The 17852-nt window shown below is 52.6% G+C and overlaps 1 protein-coding gene across 1 annotated transcript in view; it reads right to left on the minus strand.

Annotated features, from left to right (window-relative positions):
• The window catches only part of PLXNA4 (plexin A4), a 420354-nt gene that overhangs the window by 87839 nt on the left and 314663 nt on the right, over positions 1-17852 (minus strand). Inside the window, exons 6-9 of the mRNA XM_026513509.4 lie at positions 7161-7284; positions 6306-6459; positions 4996-5095; positions 2478-2592 (exon numbers count right to left, since the gene is read on the minus strand). Of these exons, the coding sequence (XP_026369294.1) occupies positions 2478-2592; positions 4996-5095; positions 6306-6459; positions 7161-7284 (493 nt within the window). The remainder of the gene's footprint in view (positions 1-2477; positions 2593-4995; positions 5096-6305; positions 6460-7160; positions 7285-17852) is intronic.

Consider the following 17852-nt stretch of genomic DNA (forward strand, 5'->3'; position numbering starts at 1 on the left):
GAGGAGCAAACAAGAAAGAAAAAGCAGAAATTTGAAAACCTCCTTCAAGGTAATTAAATGATTAGGGGCCTTTGAAATCCACCAGATAGCTCAATTGTTTCTGCTTTCATCTGTTTTATCCTTGGGCCTCTCCACACATGACGCCTGCGCCAGATACACCAGTCTGGAAAGCTGGAGAGAGGCTGAAAACCTCTTTGTTTCTGCTCCCATCAAATCACTTGCAGGTTCCCGAATGAAGTAAGAGGTTTGTTCCTGGGCCCTCAGCCCCTGGGCTTGGGGGCGGGGGGGTGAAGCAGACCTTCCTCTCCCGACCACATGCCCCAAGATAAAGGCTCAGGGTTGAGGAGACTGGACAGCCTTTTATCAGGGTGTCCATGCCAGTGGTGTGCCCTTTGCTGTCAAACCCACGTCCGTCCTACTAGCTTCAGATCCATTTTGTCTTAAAGAGGGACATGATCGACACCTACACGTTCGCTTCACGTCCCTTTTTAAAGCCAACATGTACTCTCTTTCCTCCTTTTCCCCATAAAGTGACCACCTAGTCCGGGTCTCTTTTCTCGATTATGACCCAGAGCAGCCATTTCTAGCCATAGACAGAGCTCGCCGTAGAGGGAGAGGGCTTTACGTCTGAAGACTTCCACAGACTCTTCTTCCTTCTCTTTGTTTCTCTTTTGTCTGCCCCTCGTGTGCTGCACTCAGTAGGTCATCGTCTCCCCGTGACTATCTCACCAGGCCTTGCCTCTACCTCGAAAATCAATTGCTCTGTCCACCCTCTACCTGCAGAACTCCTGCTCGGCCATCAGAGCCCGGGGAAATGGGATTCGGAGCTCGGGCTTTCTCATCGCCAGGCGGAGCCCAGTCACTGTCCCCATGGGCTGGCAGAGCCCCACGCAGCAGGTGCTGGTAATGGGAGTACATCACCGATCCCCTTCAGCCTCAGAGACAAGACAGCTCCCCTCCTGCCATTAAAGGTTTGGCCAAAGCTAGGGTTCCCACAGGGGTAGAAGTTTGGGAGAAGGGGACAAGGGTACTGTGATGGGCCTCTCTGTTCTCACCATTCCCTTCCTGTCCCCCAAACATCTTTTATGCTTCCTGCACCGGCTCTCATTGTTCTGGGGTTTGCCACGTGGTCATGGTACCCTGTGGGTATGGGAAGGGGCTGGAAGGTACACCCAAGGCTGGGGAAGGGGGTGAAGATGTTGGAAACTGTCTGAGTCCATTGTTGACGGAGAGAGCGTGGGCCAGCCTGGCAGCTCTGTCGCCGCATTCAGTGGGGTCTAACCAACACACAAAGATATATATAAATATCTTTCTATTCTAAGTAACCACATTCTAAAGCAACCACTCTGTTCTGTCCTACTGGCCTGGTGGAGGGAGTCACACAAGCACCATAATGGCTGAACAACAACAGACTTTTCCAAAGTATTTTTATACCCGTTATCTTTGAGGTCCTTGCCCACAAACTTACATCCCAAGAAAGGCAGCAACATAGGTATAGATTATTTCTATTATGATGATGAAAATGTTCAATGATAAGAATAGGGTTACCTGGGTGGCTCAGTTCATTAAATGTCCGACTCTTGGTTTTGGCTCAGGTCATGATCTCAGGGTCCTGAGATGGAGCCCCTTGTTGGGCTCTGCACTTAGTGGGGAATCTGCTTGAGATTCTCTCTCTCCCTTCCCCTCTGCCCCTCCCCCATGCACATACTCCCCCGCCAAGAAGCAAAAACCAAACGAAACAACAACAACAAAGGATAAGAATAAAGATTAGGAGAGAATCAAAACACAGCTTCTTAAGCATGAAGCCAACTCTAGTGATCCCCACATGGTACCATGCTATAGAACCACCAAGCACCAAGCCCACCCCCAGAGTTTCTCATCCAGTTGGACTGGGGTGGGGTGGTAAACTTTGAGTTTCCAACAAGTTCACAGGTGATGCTGATGCCACTGATCTGGGAACCACACTTGGAGAGCCACCACTCTGGTTGGTAAGTTGACTATTCTTTCTTTCTTTCTTTCTTATTTCTCTTTCCCTGTTACTCAACTTGTCCAATTTGATCTCAGATATGCTCTGGGGACAATGGTCTGAGGGACAGCCAAGGAGTCTGTACACAGTCTTGCGGTGTACTTACAATTATTTCTATCACACACACACACACACACACACACACACACACACCCATCTCTCTGGGATTGTTCTAGAACTCATCTGACACGTGGAGGGTCTTCATGGCTCGAGTGACCTGGAGTGTACCTTTGCATGTACCTGACCCTTCAGGACTGACCCAGAGCCCACTGGCTCCAGCACAGAGCTTTGTGTGTTTACTGCTTTCATGAAGTGGTCCCTTAAGAGTCAGGGTTGGGGCGGAAGCAGGTCCTGTGGAATTTGCCTGTTTTCTCTTCTTAAGGGCAGGCTTGCCTTGTGTGGCCCGTACTCACGGCAAGTAGCACTCACCGCTCGAGGTGCCCAGACCTACCTCGGGCAGCTTCACTCGGCCTTCCTGGAAGGAGCAAGTCTTGGGGTCATGAGTGCAGACGTGCCGGTATTTGCACCAGTGGCATCGGTATGGGCTCTCAACGCAGGACAGGCACCTGCACACAGAGGAGGAAGAGGCACAAATCGCAGAGCCCCAGTGAACCCAAAGCAGAGGGCCTAAGACTCCTGGGTCTCGCAAAATGTTTTTTAATAGTAAGAGAAACCACCTTCCAACACTCAGGAAGAGCAGATCCAATACAAATCTGTCCCTTTCTGCTCCAAGTTCTTAGGGTGCCCAGAATCTGTGGCCTCCTCCCCCTCACTCAGGTAGGTGAAAACCTTGGTCCCCAAGGGCCTAATCCACCACCCTCCATCCCACAGGATAGTGCCCTCTTTTGTTGAACTGGGGGACAATGAAGTCTGGAGTAGAGGGGTTCATCTGGAGAGCCCATACATTTAGTGCCAAGAAAGAAATCGAGTTTGAATTCCAATTGACTGCAGGATCTCACTGTTGAGGACCCACACGGACCCACCGTGGCAGAGGAAGATTCTAGGCTGCTCTCCCAGTGCAGTGGGTTCCCGCACAGTTAGCAATCCTGTTTCTACACTCTACCCCCAAGAAACAAAGGCAATGTTATCAGAGCTTCTTCCTGCTTAAAGCCCAGTATGGTTCCTGTCTTCCAGAGCGTAAAACCCAAACGCCTTGCCCTGTGGGCTGAGCCCTTTACAAGGTCCAGGCCCACTGTCTCCACGTGTGTTTGCTATTTCAGTCGTGAACAGGCTGTGCTCTCCCCACGCTGTCCTTCGCCCTGGGTACCACTTCCCCTTCCTTCACCTGCCCATCTCTTCCTCCTTCTTTGACCAACGGAGAGTTGGTCACACTGGGCCCTTATCCTATTAAGCACTTTGTTTATGTCTCTGGGACCGTCCTGGCCTTGTGCTATCATATTTTACTTATTCACTGTCCAGTTCATCCACTAGGCCATAGGCCATGACTTCTAGAAGCAGAGCTTGAGTCTTTGAGTCTTATTCATTGTTGGCCCTTCTTGTCTAATGGCACTCCTTGTATCTAGTGGATGCTTAAAATTATTTTGTGGCCTGCATGCAAGATTTTATCTGTCTGCTCTGCTTTCCTAAAGGGGCAAAGGGGAGCAAGGGAAGAGGTCACCAAGTGGTAAAGCCACGGGCAGCTCTGTGACAAGAAGCAGGAAGAGAATGTTGGCATCGAAGCAACTTGTTTTTGGCTGGGAGGCCTGATGGCCTCTTACTTAGGGCCTCACAGAGAGCCAGGCTCTGGACTCACAACTACCATAACCAGATAGGCAGACTATCATTCCACCAGCCTAGAGCCCAGAAGTGTCTTTGGTTATGAGAACTAGCTTGTTCTATAGGGAGAAGAAAACAGAAAAGCATTTTAAAACAAGCAGGGCTTTATGAAATCAGGTCCTATGGTTTTCAAACTATGCTCTCTGGATCATTGGGGGTTCCATGGAGCTTTGTTGGAGACAAGGAGATAGATGCGTGGGGCTCCAAGACAGAGGAGTCCCAGGCCCTCCCAACCCTCGAATAGAGTAGCTCCTACTTCCGTCTGTTTTGTATATTGGGCTTCCACACCTCATTTTGGTTGGAGAAAGGTTTCTATGGCTTGTACCTTCTCATTCTGGTCCAGGTCCATCATTTCAGAGAGGAGATAATCACATAATAACATAATAATAGCAAACACATGAGCAGTGCCTGGACAGTGGCTCTAAATGCTACGCCTGTAACAGCTCTTCCAGTCCTCACAGTGTCTTGTGGACCAGGCAGGGCTGATGCGTGGGGCAGCGACCAGGGGGGTCCCAGGCAACTGCGACTCTGCCCCGAAGGGCCCTGGCCATGTCAGCAGTGAAATATTTGGGTGACATTCCTGGAAGGAGGACTACAGTTTCCCCACAGACAGGGGACACTGGGACACAGAATGGTAAATTTTCCAGCTGGTCTGACTCCAGAGCCCGAGACTTGCCCTCCATGCCTTCCCCTGGGAAGTGGACGCCTCAAACAGGCCAGGGTTAGAGCTGGCGCCTGCCAGCATCTGCCCCACTTAGACCCTCCGTAGCCTGAGTTCTGCCGCAGCCCGCCGGGGACTGGAGAGAGCTGAGCATTCAGGGCTTGGCCTGGACACAGAATGGGGGCTCCTCTCCCTCCTCAGACCCCTCTTCTCACCCAGGGTACTGGCTGCTCTGTTCTTCAGGTGGGGGCACCCTCCTCCTTAACAGATGGTGGGAACCAAATCGGGTTAGACAGGTGGATGTCGGCGAAGATGTACGGGCTAGGGATTTGGAGACCCCACCCCACAGGGGTGCTCATTCCTGCCTCCTCCCGTTAACCCAGTGGGTACCAGAGGAGGGGCCCGTCTCATCCCTCTTCTCCCTACAGGGCCTCTAGGTGGCAACTCCTTGCCAACAGTGCTGGCACCTTTGATCTCTGGATGAACCTTGAGTTCAGGAACAGGCAGCTGAGTGAGGCTGGGGGCCACTTACGAATTGTGGACGCTGCAGTTGTAAAAGACAAAGCTGGTGCTGGCAAAGGTCACGCCCGTCTCCTTCGACTTGAGCTGCAGCTGGACGACATGGTGGTCCCCTGTGGGGTAGAGCCAACCACAAGTTCGGGGGAGGCCAAGACCCCATGGGAAGGTCCCACTGAGAGTGATGCAGGCTGGGAAAGGGGAGCCCGCTCCCCCACGGGTGCTCTCAGCTCTGACAGGACCCTGATTCAGCAGCGTGCAGTCCCAGGACAGCCCTGAGAGCATCTGCAGAGGGCGCTTCTGGTCTATCCCTCGGTCCCCGCTGTGTTCCCGGCACCCGCCCCTCATATGCTCACCAGCTTCTCTCCTGTCTGCACACTCTGACAGGCTTGCGTGCGTGGTGTCCACGCCAGACTCACAGAATCACACACACACACATTGATAAGCTACCAGGACAAATGTGTAGACCCTTTGTAACTGTGCCACAGGCCACGCGAGAGGTTTGGCACGGATGTGCGTGTGTGCGCACACATGAGTTCATTCCCCAGCTCCGTAAGGAGACACCCTGGGCTGACATCCCCTCCTCTGGTGGGCTCAAGGCTCCATTCGGGCGGGTGTCCCTGGAATCTTCAGCTGGCGCCAGGGAGGAGCTGGAGCCCATGTTTAATTCACAGCCCTGACCCCCGGCTCCCACTTCCAGCCTTGCTCTATGCCTTCCCCAAGAGTCTCATTAATCAATCAGCTCGGAACAAATGTGACAAGCCCAAATGGGAGCGCCAACATGGAATCAATCTGCCCAGGCTGGGCCTGTCCCTCACCAGTGTTGAGCCTCTGTCCACCCCTGTTCCTCCCAGTGCAGCTGGCCATGAACGTGCAGCTCTGGGAAGGCATGGCAGTGTGGGGGTGGCAGGCAGTGGCCCGAGATCAGAGACCAGATGTGCCCTGGCACCCCCACCCCTGCTTCTGATCAGCTTCCCCTCCCCCACTGCCCCTCCATGCCCGCCGTCTCATGCTCCAGAACCATCTCTGAACTCAGCCGGCACATTCGGATGCTGTCCTGGCCTTGCCCTCCCTCCACTCCCTTTGCAGCTGCTCCTCACCGAGGATGATCCCGCCTCCAGGATGCTCACCTGGTTTCAACCGTCATTTCTAAGAGCAGTGAAAAGACACTTCAGCCTCCTCTTCTGTATCATACCCACCAATGCACCCCCCGCATTGACTCTCCCACGCCTGTGGGCTCCCTCAATGCCCCCACGCCGGTCCCGAGTTCTCATCAGGGCAGGAGGAAGGACATGCCACCCAGCTTTGCCTCCAGGGACCACTCACCATTCTCGGTGATTATCCGGGGCACCTCCTTGGCTGCTGGGGAGTAGCACTGGATCTGATTGCCTACCACCAGCCCATCCATCTCTGACAGGTCCTCAAAGGTGCAGTTGACGCCAGCTGACAGCTCCGGGACATTGTATGTCTCCAGGACCAGCTGCGAACAGCCGGACAACGGGAGAGAGAGGAAGAGAGGGAAGTGGGGAATGGGAGGGTATGTAGTAAAGGAAGAAAGAGGGAGAGCAAGAGAGATCAGAGAGAAAGAGGAGAGGGAAAACAGGAGGCGATATTAACATAGAGAAGAAGAGAGCCAGTTGGTCAATCACAGGACATAGAGACAAGGTGGTGGGGTGTAAAGAGACAGACACAGAGGATCCTTCATTACATACGAATGGATTCGGCCCCAGGGAAGGGATGCTTAGGGGGATTTCTGTAGAAAGAAAGGCTGGCAGGACTGAGGTATTGCTGGCCAAACTTCTCTTCCGTTGTCCCCAATTTTGGAAAAATGGCAAACCAGCCACCAAGTGCCCAGTGCATGGATATGGGAGCCATCCTGCCCCTTTCTCCCTCTGCGCATACATCCTCCCCATCTTACAGACAAAGATGGAGTTCTCCACACCCTCCCTTTCTTGGTCACCCTTTCTATCATTTTTGTATCACACTTTTCCCTGTCCTTCTACCCATTAAGCAGAAAGCCCCCGCCCCCATTTTCCTGTGCATGTTCCCCTCTTCCATCTCCAGGGACTCTCGAGCAGCTAGGCTGGTTGGGCGTGACCAAGCTCTCCTGCGGGGCCTTGGTGGGCTTCGGTGGGGAGAGGGTTCTGCCACGTCCCTGGACCCAGATCCCCGTGCCCTTACCAGGACATTGTACTGGGAAACAGAGATGTTGCTGGGATGGACGGTCAGCCGGACACACTGCTTCATCTCAGATGCAAACCTGCGGGGCTCTCGGGATCGCTCACAGCGCTCCTTCCGGGTGCACCTGGGAGGGACAGAGCTAAGCGTGACTCAGAAGACCACTTGCTCCAGCAAGGGGCCAACGTGGAGGTCAGGCCCTGCCAGCAGCTCCCAGGACGTGTCCAAACTCAGTGCGTCCAGGACTGACCTTTCTGCCTCCTGCCTCTAGCCTGGTCCTCCCCCACCATGCTCGAAGTTGAAAAAGGTGGCGATTCGAATCACTTGTTGCCAAATGCAGAAACTTGAGGGTCATCCTAAAGACCCCTCACATCCTCCTCAGTCACACAAAGAGCTGTGGGGTCCTGCTCTTCTATCTCCCCACTCGCCTCAGCCCTGTCTCTCTCCTCCCCTCTTAGGCAGACCGAGACTGTTCTCACTGTATATACAATATGCTCTTTCAGATTTCCTCTCCTTGAGCCGCCCAGTTCTGCTCTCTGGACCACCCTCTTTCCACATTTGCTCTGTGCATCTTCTTCCTACGCTTCCAGACATGGTTCACTCCTACGCATCCGCAGTCTCTCCCCACCACCAGCCTGGGCAAAGTTAAGAGCATTTGGGGGTTTCTTATAGTCTAGAACTTCTTTGATTCTATGATAATTACCAGCACCCCTCTCCTACCAGGTGTGAGCTCAAAAGAAGAGACTCTGCCTGACTTCTTTTGGGATCCCCTGTATAGCTCATGTCCAGGAGACAGAAGACAAATGTAGGTGGGCGGGAAGGAGGGAAGGAAGGATCAGAGGAGCAGAGTGTAGCACTTCAAAGCATGTTCTGGAGCCAGACTGCCTTGGATCCAAACCCCAGTTCGCTGGCACGGGGTAACTGCTAGAGAAGGTTTCTATTACTGCTTAGCATCCTGTGTCCTTCAAAGTATCCCTTGTCACAGGTGGACCACATCCAGGGTGACCTGGGATCTCCCAGGCCTAACTCATGGGGCTTGTGAAACACGCACGTAAGAATCATTCACCCAGATGTGCACATCACACACGGGGGAAGGTGCTTAAGCTCTCCGCGGGGGCCAGGCACCCCTGCCTTCCATCCCCGGCTTCCAGTGGGAGTTCACTGCACGCATGTATCTGAGCTTCAGGGAACAGCGTCTTAGTCCAAGTCAGATAAGCCATGGGAACGTGGACCTTCGCTGAGCTGCCGCGATTTGGAAACCGTGGGCTCCGGATCTGTGTGGGGTGAAGGGAAGCAGGGTCCTCAGAGGGACAAGCTGGGTAAGCTGGGACGGCAGGGAGATCGTTCCTGAATGGCTGATCTGTTCTGGTTAAAGAGAACAGAGTTCAGAGGAAGGAGGATGTCAGGGGCTGTTGTGGGAGAGGAAGGAGCACCAGGCAAGGAGTTCAGTCGGAACCACAACAGCCAGGGGTGTCATGCGGAGCCCACATGGGGAGCAGATACTGGGGAGGGAGCATCTGCCTTGAGATACAGACAGGTGAAGGGTGGGGCCAGAGATGAGGGAAGAGAGGCTCCAGGACACCCTGAGCCACTCCTGGGGTGACTGGGCACAGGGGAACACCACAGGGAAAGAAGGCACCCTTGGCTTTGGTGGGAAGGACAGCCTCACGGTGGAGAGTCAGGGGAGACATCGGCAAATGAAGAAGTCACCAAAAGCGCGGACTAAAGGGAGAAGAGGAGACCCAGGGACAAAAAGGATGGCCACAGAGTAAATCGGATGTGTAACAAGAAAGTGGAAAACAATTCTGAGTAATACAATCATGGCCGCTGGCCCCTGAGCACTTCGTCCGCACCACAGTAAGAGGCTTATGGTTTATGTCAAAGTCTCTCAACAATGTCGCAAGGCAGGTACCATTTAAAAACCCATTTTTATAGACCAGGAAACTGCAGAAAGGGTGGGTAAGTCACTTGCCCAAGGTCACCAGCTAGTCAGAGAGAACCAGTATTTGAATACAGATGAACCCTGGAGCCTCTGCTCTTGACTGCTGTACTGCACCTCCCCGAGGCTTCGAGACTGAGAAGTGAGGGACGGACCCCCTTGCTACAGACTAAACCCCTCTCCCCACCATCTTGATGTTCTCTTCATGTTGCTTGAGGTGATTTCCAATTTTCCCTTCAAGCTTTGTCTCTTGGCTAATTGCTATTTTTGCCTGCCACTACGGTGCACGTTGAATACTACTTCTCTAGGATCCTTCTAGGAATCCTGAGAGCGAAAGGTCAGACATGAATGTGGTCACCTCCCTGGCACTCCCTGGCTGCTCTAGCAGACCATGGCAACAAGGGCAGCTGCCTAAAAGTCTTGGAAGTTAATTTACCAGGCTAGCTCCTCTGTGAGGACTTCATTACCTCCAGCCATTAAGCTAATGTTATGGACTTTTCCAGGGTGTCTGCACTGACATCGCTATTAATAGTGTTATTACTCCCATTAACAGCAGACCCAGGGAGCTGGTACAGGCTTAAATTATTCACTGACTCCCCAACTTTGAAGTTCTTATTTCCAAGAGCGATCAGTAGGTCTGAAAAATGTCTTTGATTAAATTACGAAGAGAGAAAAATGAACCTGCGTCCAGGCCAAACACAACCTGCTTAATAGAAATCCCGACGAAGAAGAGAGGACCCCACCTGTCTTGCAGGTGTACAAAGGTACTTGACCGGGGGATCTCAAGATGAGGTCTACCTGCATGGTTTGCTGCTTCCAAGGTCCATGTGGCTGCATTCTGCCAGGGCTCCCCGAATTTGAGAGCCTCTGAACCAAATACTCGTCACCATCCCCCCCTCCCCGCCATGCAAATTATGTCTTACCAAGGAAGCCAACTGCAGCTTACAATTTTAAACATCCCATCTAACCGTCTCATCTTGGGCACATTACTTAACCTCTTGGAGCCTCAATTTTCTCTTCTACCAAATGGGGACAAAACAGTATCTACCAAATAGGGTTACTATGGAAAATTAAATGAGGTTATGCAAGTAACATAGCTCATATGCGATAAGCCCTCAATAAACGTCCACCAGTATTATGATCCCATCCCCTCTCTGCCTTCCTCACGCAAGCCCTCCGAACTGCAGCTGACATAGAAGTACAGATTTTTCAGACTGGCCCATGGGGAAAACCAGAAACAAAAAGACAGAGATGGTTCCAGCAGTTTTCCTCCTAATGAGGGATGGGGAGCCCCAGAGGCCAGGAGGGAGGAAAGAGGGGAAGAGTGGTCTGGCTTGCTCAGAGCTCTGCTTTCTTACTAGCTGTCAAAGGGTATTGACTACTCAGCTCTCTTAGTGCAAAGTCAAGTTTAAGGTCAGTGTCAGGGATGTTTTGACATTTCTACTGTCCCTCAGGGCCTGTGAGGGTGGAGGCTGCAAATGTCCAAAAGCACAGACAACTGACCTTAGATGTGCTAGGATAATGGAGGGGGAAGGACGGATCCCTTCTGAGTTCTTACGGGGTCTGTCAGGGTAATGGCCTCCTGCTCTTCTAGGACTGTGATTTCTCATTAGCCCAGGCAAGAGCTGGCAAGTGTGCAAGGGATTCGTGCATGGCTTTTTTGGGGTGGCGGGGGTGGTGGCTTCGATGTTTCTTTCAATGGGGCTCCAGGTACTTCCTATAGAATTTCCTTCAATTCTAGAGAACCCGGGAGAACCCTGGCGGTGGAGGAAGGTCCTGCTTCATCCATTTGCCGGGCAGGTCTCAAAAAGTGCACACTAGGTGACTTTGAGTCTTCAGACAGTAGACAGTCATCCATGCCACCCTCCTCGCTACCCCCCTATCACACAGACCTGCAGGGGGGCCAGCAGCAAGCAGACTGAGTAGACAGCTTGGGCTGGCCCCCAGAATTGGAGTGTGGCCCTGCTCACCCCCTCCTACAGCCCTTCCTCATCCCGCCTTCTCTGCAGTTGGGCTGTCCAGTTCAGAGGTGCTGAAAGGCCATGTGGACAGAGGCCTGGCCCCTGGAGGGGTTATTATTCAAGCCAGTGGTTCCAATGAGATTATCCTCTCTAATGAAGCAGCCACCTCCGCCCTCCCCTAAGCCTGAACTTTCGCTGCTGGAGAATTCCCAGCCAAGTGGAAAATTGGAAAAGAGAGGCACGGAGAAAGGAAGGGGCTGAGGGAGAGGGAAGAGATGGTGATTAAGCTCTTTAGAAATTAATTCCTAAGGACAGTGATAGAAATATTAACGTCCAGTGCCTCCAGCTGGGCGAGCAAATTTCAATTTGGAATTGGGGATGCGAGTGGGGCCTGGGCGAGCGTCCAGGCTGGGGAGTGGGTGGGCGCTGGTCCATCCCCTGGCCCTCTAGCAGGGTCCACCAGCCTTGGATATCAGAGCATCTCCCGACTTCTCCCCACAGCTGACCCCCCGCCATCCTCAACATCATGTATTGGTCATGGTCTGGGATGAAGAGCACTGTGTAGGGAGCTGTGTTTAGAACATGAGGAGATTGAAAAAATGGGGTGGAGGTAGGTTTTCCCAAATGATCTTTACAAAAAAGCTAAGAGGAATGCTTACTCTAACAGGAGCTCTTTGGTCACTGTATCCACATCGGGGAACCCTGGGGAGGGAAGGAACTGGGTTTGCCAATACCGTTGGCCTTGCCCTCTTCAGGAAAGCCCACAGAAATGGGCAGGCATACCCGTGCAGCTTGGAGGAGGGTTAGCTAGATGGGGAAAGGAACCCTTCCAGGGGATGAGTGTGCAAGAAGTTTCCCACCTGAAGGGCACGGACCAGGCCAGCCCTGAAGTGTTGTGGTTCCAGGATCCAGCGACTAACATCATGGTGTCGACCTAAGTATTTAGTTCTTGGATAAACCATGACTACACTACAATTTCCCTTACTGGACTCACAACTCTTTGCCAACTCTAAGGCTCCAAAGCCAACCTGAGTAGCAGCTATGGGGTTCCCTGCCTCCTGGGCCCCACCCACTGAAGCAGGAGGAGGGCATAGGACTTCACGGAACCAGCAGGTGCAGGAGTCCAGAGGAAGGCCAAGAACCTCTGCGGGCTTACATGGCAACCGCATGGTCCTAGCTCACCACCACGGCAGGCTCGCTGCCCGCACAGAGAGCCGAGCTCCGCCCCTCGGTCCCAGGTGGGAGTCTCGCCTTGCCTTCCTTTCGGCCCCTCTGCAAACAAACGATACATTGAACACAAAGCTCGGGTGGTAGTAAAAGGGACCTGGGGAGGTTCCCTGTTTCCCAGAAGAGATTTACATTTAGCAGTTGCCCAACGGCGAGGGGAAGCCGGGACTGTTTCTCTCCTTTCTTTGTCAGTAGGGAGCGCTGTTCAGACCTATCTATTTCTGTTAAGGGTGAGGAGGGTTAGGAAAGAGGAGGTGGAGAGAAGCGCAGGATTGCGGGGGGGGGTGGTGGTGGCGGGGGGTGCAGGGACAGCAGGCAGGAGACGGAGGGAGAGAGAGGGACAGAGGAGGAAGAAGCAAAGGCAAGTGGTTGCAGGCTATTCTCCCCTCGAGCCAGTCAGTAAGAAGGAGGATGCTGGCTGTTACTTGAGACACATTCACCAGTTACTCTGATTGATCCCAGTCAGCTTGCAGGCTACACATCATCCCACAGCCTGGACCTTTCATGTCTGTTAATGTCTCCAGGTCGGCAGGCGTGGTGCAGGGTGGTGTGACCAGCCCGAGTGTGGTGCGTGCTGGTATATGGTATGCAGGTCTGCGCTTGAACCTCGGAGGTGGCCCAGCCCCTCCGTCTGTCCCCAGGGAGCCAAGTCAGTAGACTGGGAGGGACCCTCAGCTCATATGGACCGCAGGGCTTTCCTAATTCCTGTGAGCTGATGGCACTGTTGACTTCATATCCTTTGGTCATGAAAGCATGTGTTCTACACATGTATGTGGGGAACAGGGGGAGGCAGGAGTGAAGAGAGGAAAAGCCAGCTTCCTTAACCCATGCTGTATATCTGCTGAGCCACAGATGGAAAAACTCAACTGTACCAGTAACCCGTCTGGGATTCTTCCCTCTGGACCGGGGGCTGATCATTTCCTGGCGGAGAGACAGGGAAGACCAGAGCCTAGACCGCAAAGTTTGCTGGGCAGAAGGGATTCTAACAGTTCCTCAGGAGTGCGTGAGCCTTTGCAAACAGCCCTCGGAGAGATCATTGCCTTAGCAGGTTGGTATTAAGTAGTCCTTTGACACAGCTTCAAAGTAAAATCAATCCAGGCCATGGGATACGCTAAGAAGCAGCAAGGAAGGACTTGATTTTTGGGATCGGCTCGTACTTCATTAAGGGGACACTCAGCCACAGCTGCAGGACAGCGTTTGAGCCAGTGCCGACCGAGGCCGCTGAATGCTGCCCCCATGGTGTGTCTGGTTGGAGCGGCCCAAGGCAGGGAGAATTCATTCCAGCTGCCCAGCCACAGACCTCCATTCCTGGCGGGGGACAGGAAGGGGCAGGGGCCAGGGAGGAGGCCCTGCGGTCCAACCCGCAGCCTCCGCTCCCACAGTCACTGCAATCAGGGTGCCCTCCAGGCCCCGTGAGGGTGCTTCACGTATGTCCTTTGCCTTCATCTCCACAGTGTGGCGGCAAGGTGGCTCTGCCACTGTCACTCTCACCGGAGGAAACTGAGCCCGGGCTGGCTCTGTCCACAGGCAGGTTCTTAGCCGTAACCCCTCCCTTCTGCTTTGGATAGAAGTACTTTTCCTCTCCCTCCCTTTCCCACTCTCCACCTTGGCAGAAACCATACAAAAGAGAAAAGGAGTGGGTACTGCACAGTAACCTGGGCCAAGCGCCCCGGGGTGGGCGTTCTTCCCACAGAAGAAATCTGCAAGGAGGAGGGGTCACCACGGTGCAAGGGAGAGACTTTACAAAAGCTGGTCCTATCTTCCCCTGTTGATGTCTTGGGTTACATGAGCCTCCCAGGAGTGACGCTGACGAGCCTTCTTCAGAAAGGTAACGCCTGGCCAATCGATGTGGCTGGGTTGGCGGTGGGATCCTGTTACCTGCTGAGACTGAGATCGGCTTCTTGGCCTGGGGCTGCTGGTGGTGGGGGGGAGATGAGAGGGGCCTGGGGACCTGCCGAGCCTGGTGACTGGAGGGAATGCTCCAGGCAAGGGACAGGCAAAGGTGGGCTAGGCTGGAGGCTTTCTTTTACCTTCCCCCAAGGCAGAACAGGGAGGCTCAGGCCCAAGGTGAATGCCCTGGGAATATAGGTTTGAGATTCAGGGACAAATAAAAACCCAGCTTGTTGAAACCACTGTTGCCATTGGAAACCAACAAGCCTCGGGCTGGGTCAGGGACCACAGGAGAGGACAATGGGGCAATGCTCTGTGCTACTGGGTTGGCAGGCCTGTCCTTTGAGACAATGGGAGGGAGGTTTCAATTACATGAGCATTTCTTAAGTCTGTTCAGTCTGCACCCCACCTGTGCCCTTGCTGGTAGAAAGGACCCTTTCAGCCACCTGAGCCACCTGTTTGTAGGGACCCTGCCCTTTAACTATGCACTCCCTCTGCCCTTCTCTTTCCTTCTGCTCCTCTGTCTCTCCCTGTTTTTCTCCCTTTCTCCCTCTCTCTCTTTCTCTCTCTCACACACAGAGCTTCTGCTGTCCTTTTCCCACAAAGTTCCCACCCTCCTACTCCCTACAACCATAGGAAAAGTTGGCAAAAGTGACAGAAAAAGGACATACCTTGACACTCAAAGGAACCCTCTTCCTGATGCTCTTTTGCCCTGGTTTTCCTAGGGTCAGGCTCGCTGGGCCCCGCAGCACTTAGCATAGCAGGTGCCCATGATGGGAACCTACCACATGTGCTGATTCTGGTACAGTCTGCAACCCCTCCCCCCTACCTGGACTAGGGTCCTGGTTGCCAAGAAGCTTCACAGTGGAGGCAGTCTAACGAAGTCCCCTTGTATCCCCTGAGCCTAGCCCAGTGCCTGGCACCAAGGGAGCAGGGCCAGTGTGAAAAGGTACAGATAAGATCTACGGGGGCACAGCACTCCCACATGCAATAAAAGGCATGCTCCCTTCTTAGCACACAGAGGTGCCCCAGGGGGAGTGTCTGCAGTCTCCCTCTGGTTCTCGTCCACCTTCTGCATTGACTCTGCCCGCCCCAGCCTTTTCCAGCCACGGCCTCATGCATCTCTCCCAACCATGAACGTCCAGCTGGCATCTATTTAAAATGCAAGGGAGATGGGGCGCCTAGGTGGCACAGCGGTTAAGCGTCTGCCTTCGGCTCAGGGCGTGATCCTGGCGTTACAGGATTGAGCCCCACATCAGGCTCCTCCGCTGTGAGCCTGCTTCTTCCTCTCCCACTCCCCCTGCTTGTGTTCCCTCTCTCGCTGGCTGTCTCTATCCTGTTGAATAAATAAATAAAATCTTTAGAAAAAAAATAAATAAAATGCAAAGGAGAAAATATAAAATAAAATAAAATAAAATAAAATAAAATAAAATAAAATAAAATGGAAAGTGTATCAGAAAAAGCAATGTCTGGCTTTGACCTGAACTTAAGTGACTAGGGAAGAAAAGCCCACTGGAAAGAATGGGAAGGGGCATGAGAGAACTTTCTGGATAATGAATATTTTGTGTATATATATATATATATATATATATATATTTAAAAGATTTTATTTATTTATTTTAGAGAGAGAGAGAGCGCATGAGCTGGGGGGTGGGGAACAGAGGGATAAGAAGAGAGAAGCAGACTCCCCACTGAGAGTGGAGACTGATGCGATGCGATGTGACATGGGGCTTGAACTCATGCCCCTGAGATCATGACCTGAGCCGAAATCAAGAGTCAGATGCTTAACCAACCAAGCCACTCAGGTGCCCCAGAAATTTTGTATATCTTGGTGGGAGTGTGGATTACCTGGGTCTTTGCATTTGTTCCAACTGTTCAAAGCATACACTTATGATCTGCTTATCTCACTCTATGTTAAACATTATACTCCAATTCACGGCATCTTAGAAGATCCAGGAACCTTCTCTTTTTCATCTAGCCACGTGGGCCAGCGCTTCTCCGTCGTCACTAATACTAGGAGGGAGGGTCAGGGTGAGCAGGCCGTCTCCACGTAGGGGTACTCAGGAGCTGTATGCTCCCAGGAGAGCTGAGATTTACCAGACACACTTGCACAGACCCCAGCACCAGGAGGCTCAGGCTTGCAGAGAACACCACCTCGACCCGGTGGTGTGCCCTGGACATTTACAACACCCTTTATTGCCAGATTTTGTCCACTTGCCATCAGCACGAGAAAGTATTGAGTTTCCTCTTTATCAACGAGGATGCCAAGATTCCCATGACCAGTCATGAGCCTCCTAAGCTGTGAATGCCACATTTGCAAATTCACCTGACTTGCTACCATTTATTTAAAATCCCCAAACTGATACTTGAGGCGCTTTTGCGGTCATTCCTGGACAGGAGCAGAAAAATGTGACTGGCCACGCCCACACATTCCTATCAGAGGTTGAACGAGGTGATGATACTCTGCTTTCTTGTTGCAGTTCGTGCTATAAACACATGTCCTTTTCGTGGTCTATTCAGTGCCTTGTTTTTTGCATTTTCGTGCATTTTGTCGGTGACCTCACTGTTTATAACGGCCCCCAAGTGCTGTGCTGGAGTGCTGTCTAGTGCTCTTAAGCACGAGGAGAACATGATGTGCCTTACGGAGAAAACACATGTGCGAGAAAGACTTTGTTCAGGTGTGAGTTCTAGCGCTGTTGGCCGGGAGTTCAATGTGAATAAAACAATTTATAATAAATAAGGTGTCTTTAAACAGAGACACCCCTAAAACACAGTTATGTGTTTTCTAGTGATCTTCTGGTTGGCACACTGGTTGGCAGACACGCCGTGACCAGAGGCTCTGAGGAACCCAGCCCTGGAACCATCACTCGGAGTGGTGGTTCGCTGTTCTCAGACTTGGTGTGTGTGGTGACTTACAGAACTACCACGAGTAATGGGAATTGCCTATACTTGTCCAAACTCCATAGCACATTTGCAAAGAGTGAGAAGTAGATTCCAGTGATTTCTATCACCGCCATCCCGCTAGGTCCCTCACGGCTCTCCCACGCCTGTTCTCGCCGTGGCATTTTGGGCAAGGGAGGGCTGCCAGTGACAGCAGTCGCTCGGTGCTGAGCAGCTAAGACAAAGCCCTTATACGGCTCCTGCTTTCTGAGAACGTGTGCTTCGTAAGGGCTGTACCAACATGACACATAACTTCAAAACCAGATGTGACGCCAGGTTCACGGAGGTGAGGGCAATCCAGCAGGAGCATCTACCACTCAGAGGAAGGCAGCTAGAGGCTGGGATGCCCATGGCAAGGGAAGAATGCAATAGAAGTAGAGCCATTGGGACAATCCATGCAGGTCGACCGAAGTCATTAGAGGCAGGGCAGCCACACCCAGGAGTTCTCGGTCCTTCTCAGACAGTGTGGCCATTCCTGCCCCATGTCTGCTTTACCTCCCACGGCCCTCCACAGTTCAGGACGTGCTTTCACCAACGCCACCTCATTTCATTCTCCAACGACTCAGTGAGGGGGCCAAGACAGGCATGGCCGTCTCCAATGCACAGATGAGCTGGGCTGTCCCAGACTGCTGCCCAGCTGGGGAATGTGGAATTTGGATTTGGTGGCAGATGCCCGAAGTTCATGTCCATGGCTGTTTTCCTTAGGCCACGCTGAGTGCAGAGCTGCTGGCTTCCCAG

Source organism: Ursus arctos, unplaced genomic scaffold, assembly GCF_023065955.2.
Source record: "Ursus arctos isolate Adak ecotype North America unplaced genomic scaffold, UrsArc2.0 scaffold_3, whole genome shotgun sequence".
NCBI lineage: Eukaryota > Metazoa > Chordata > Mammalia > Carnivora > Ursidae > Ursus > Ursus arctos.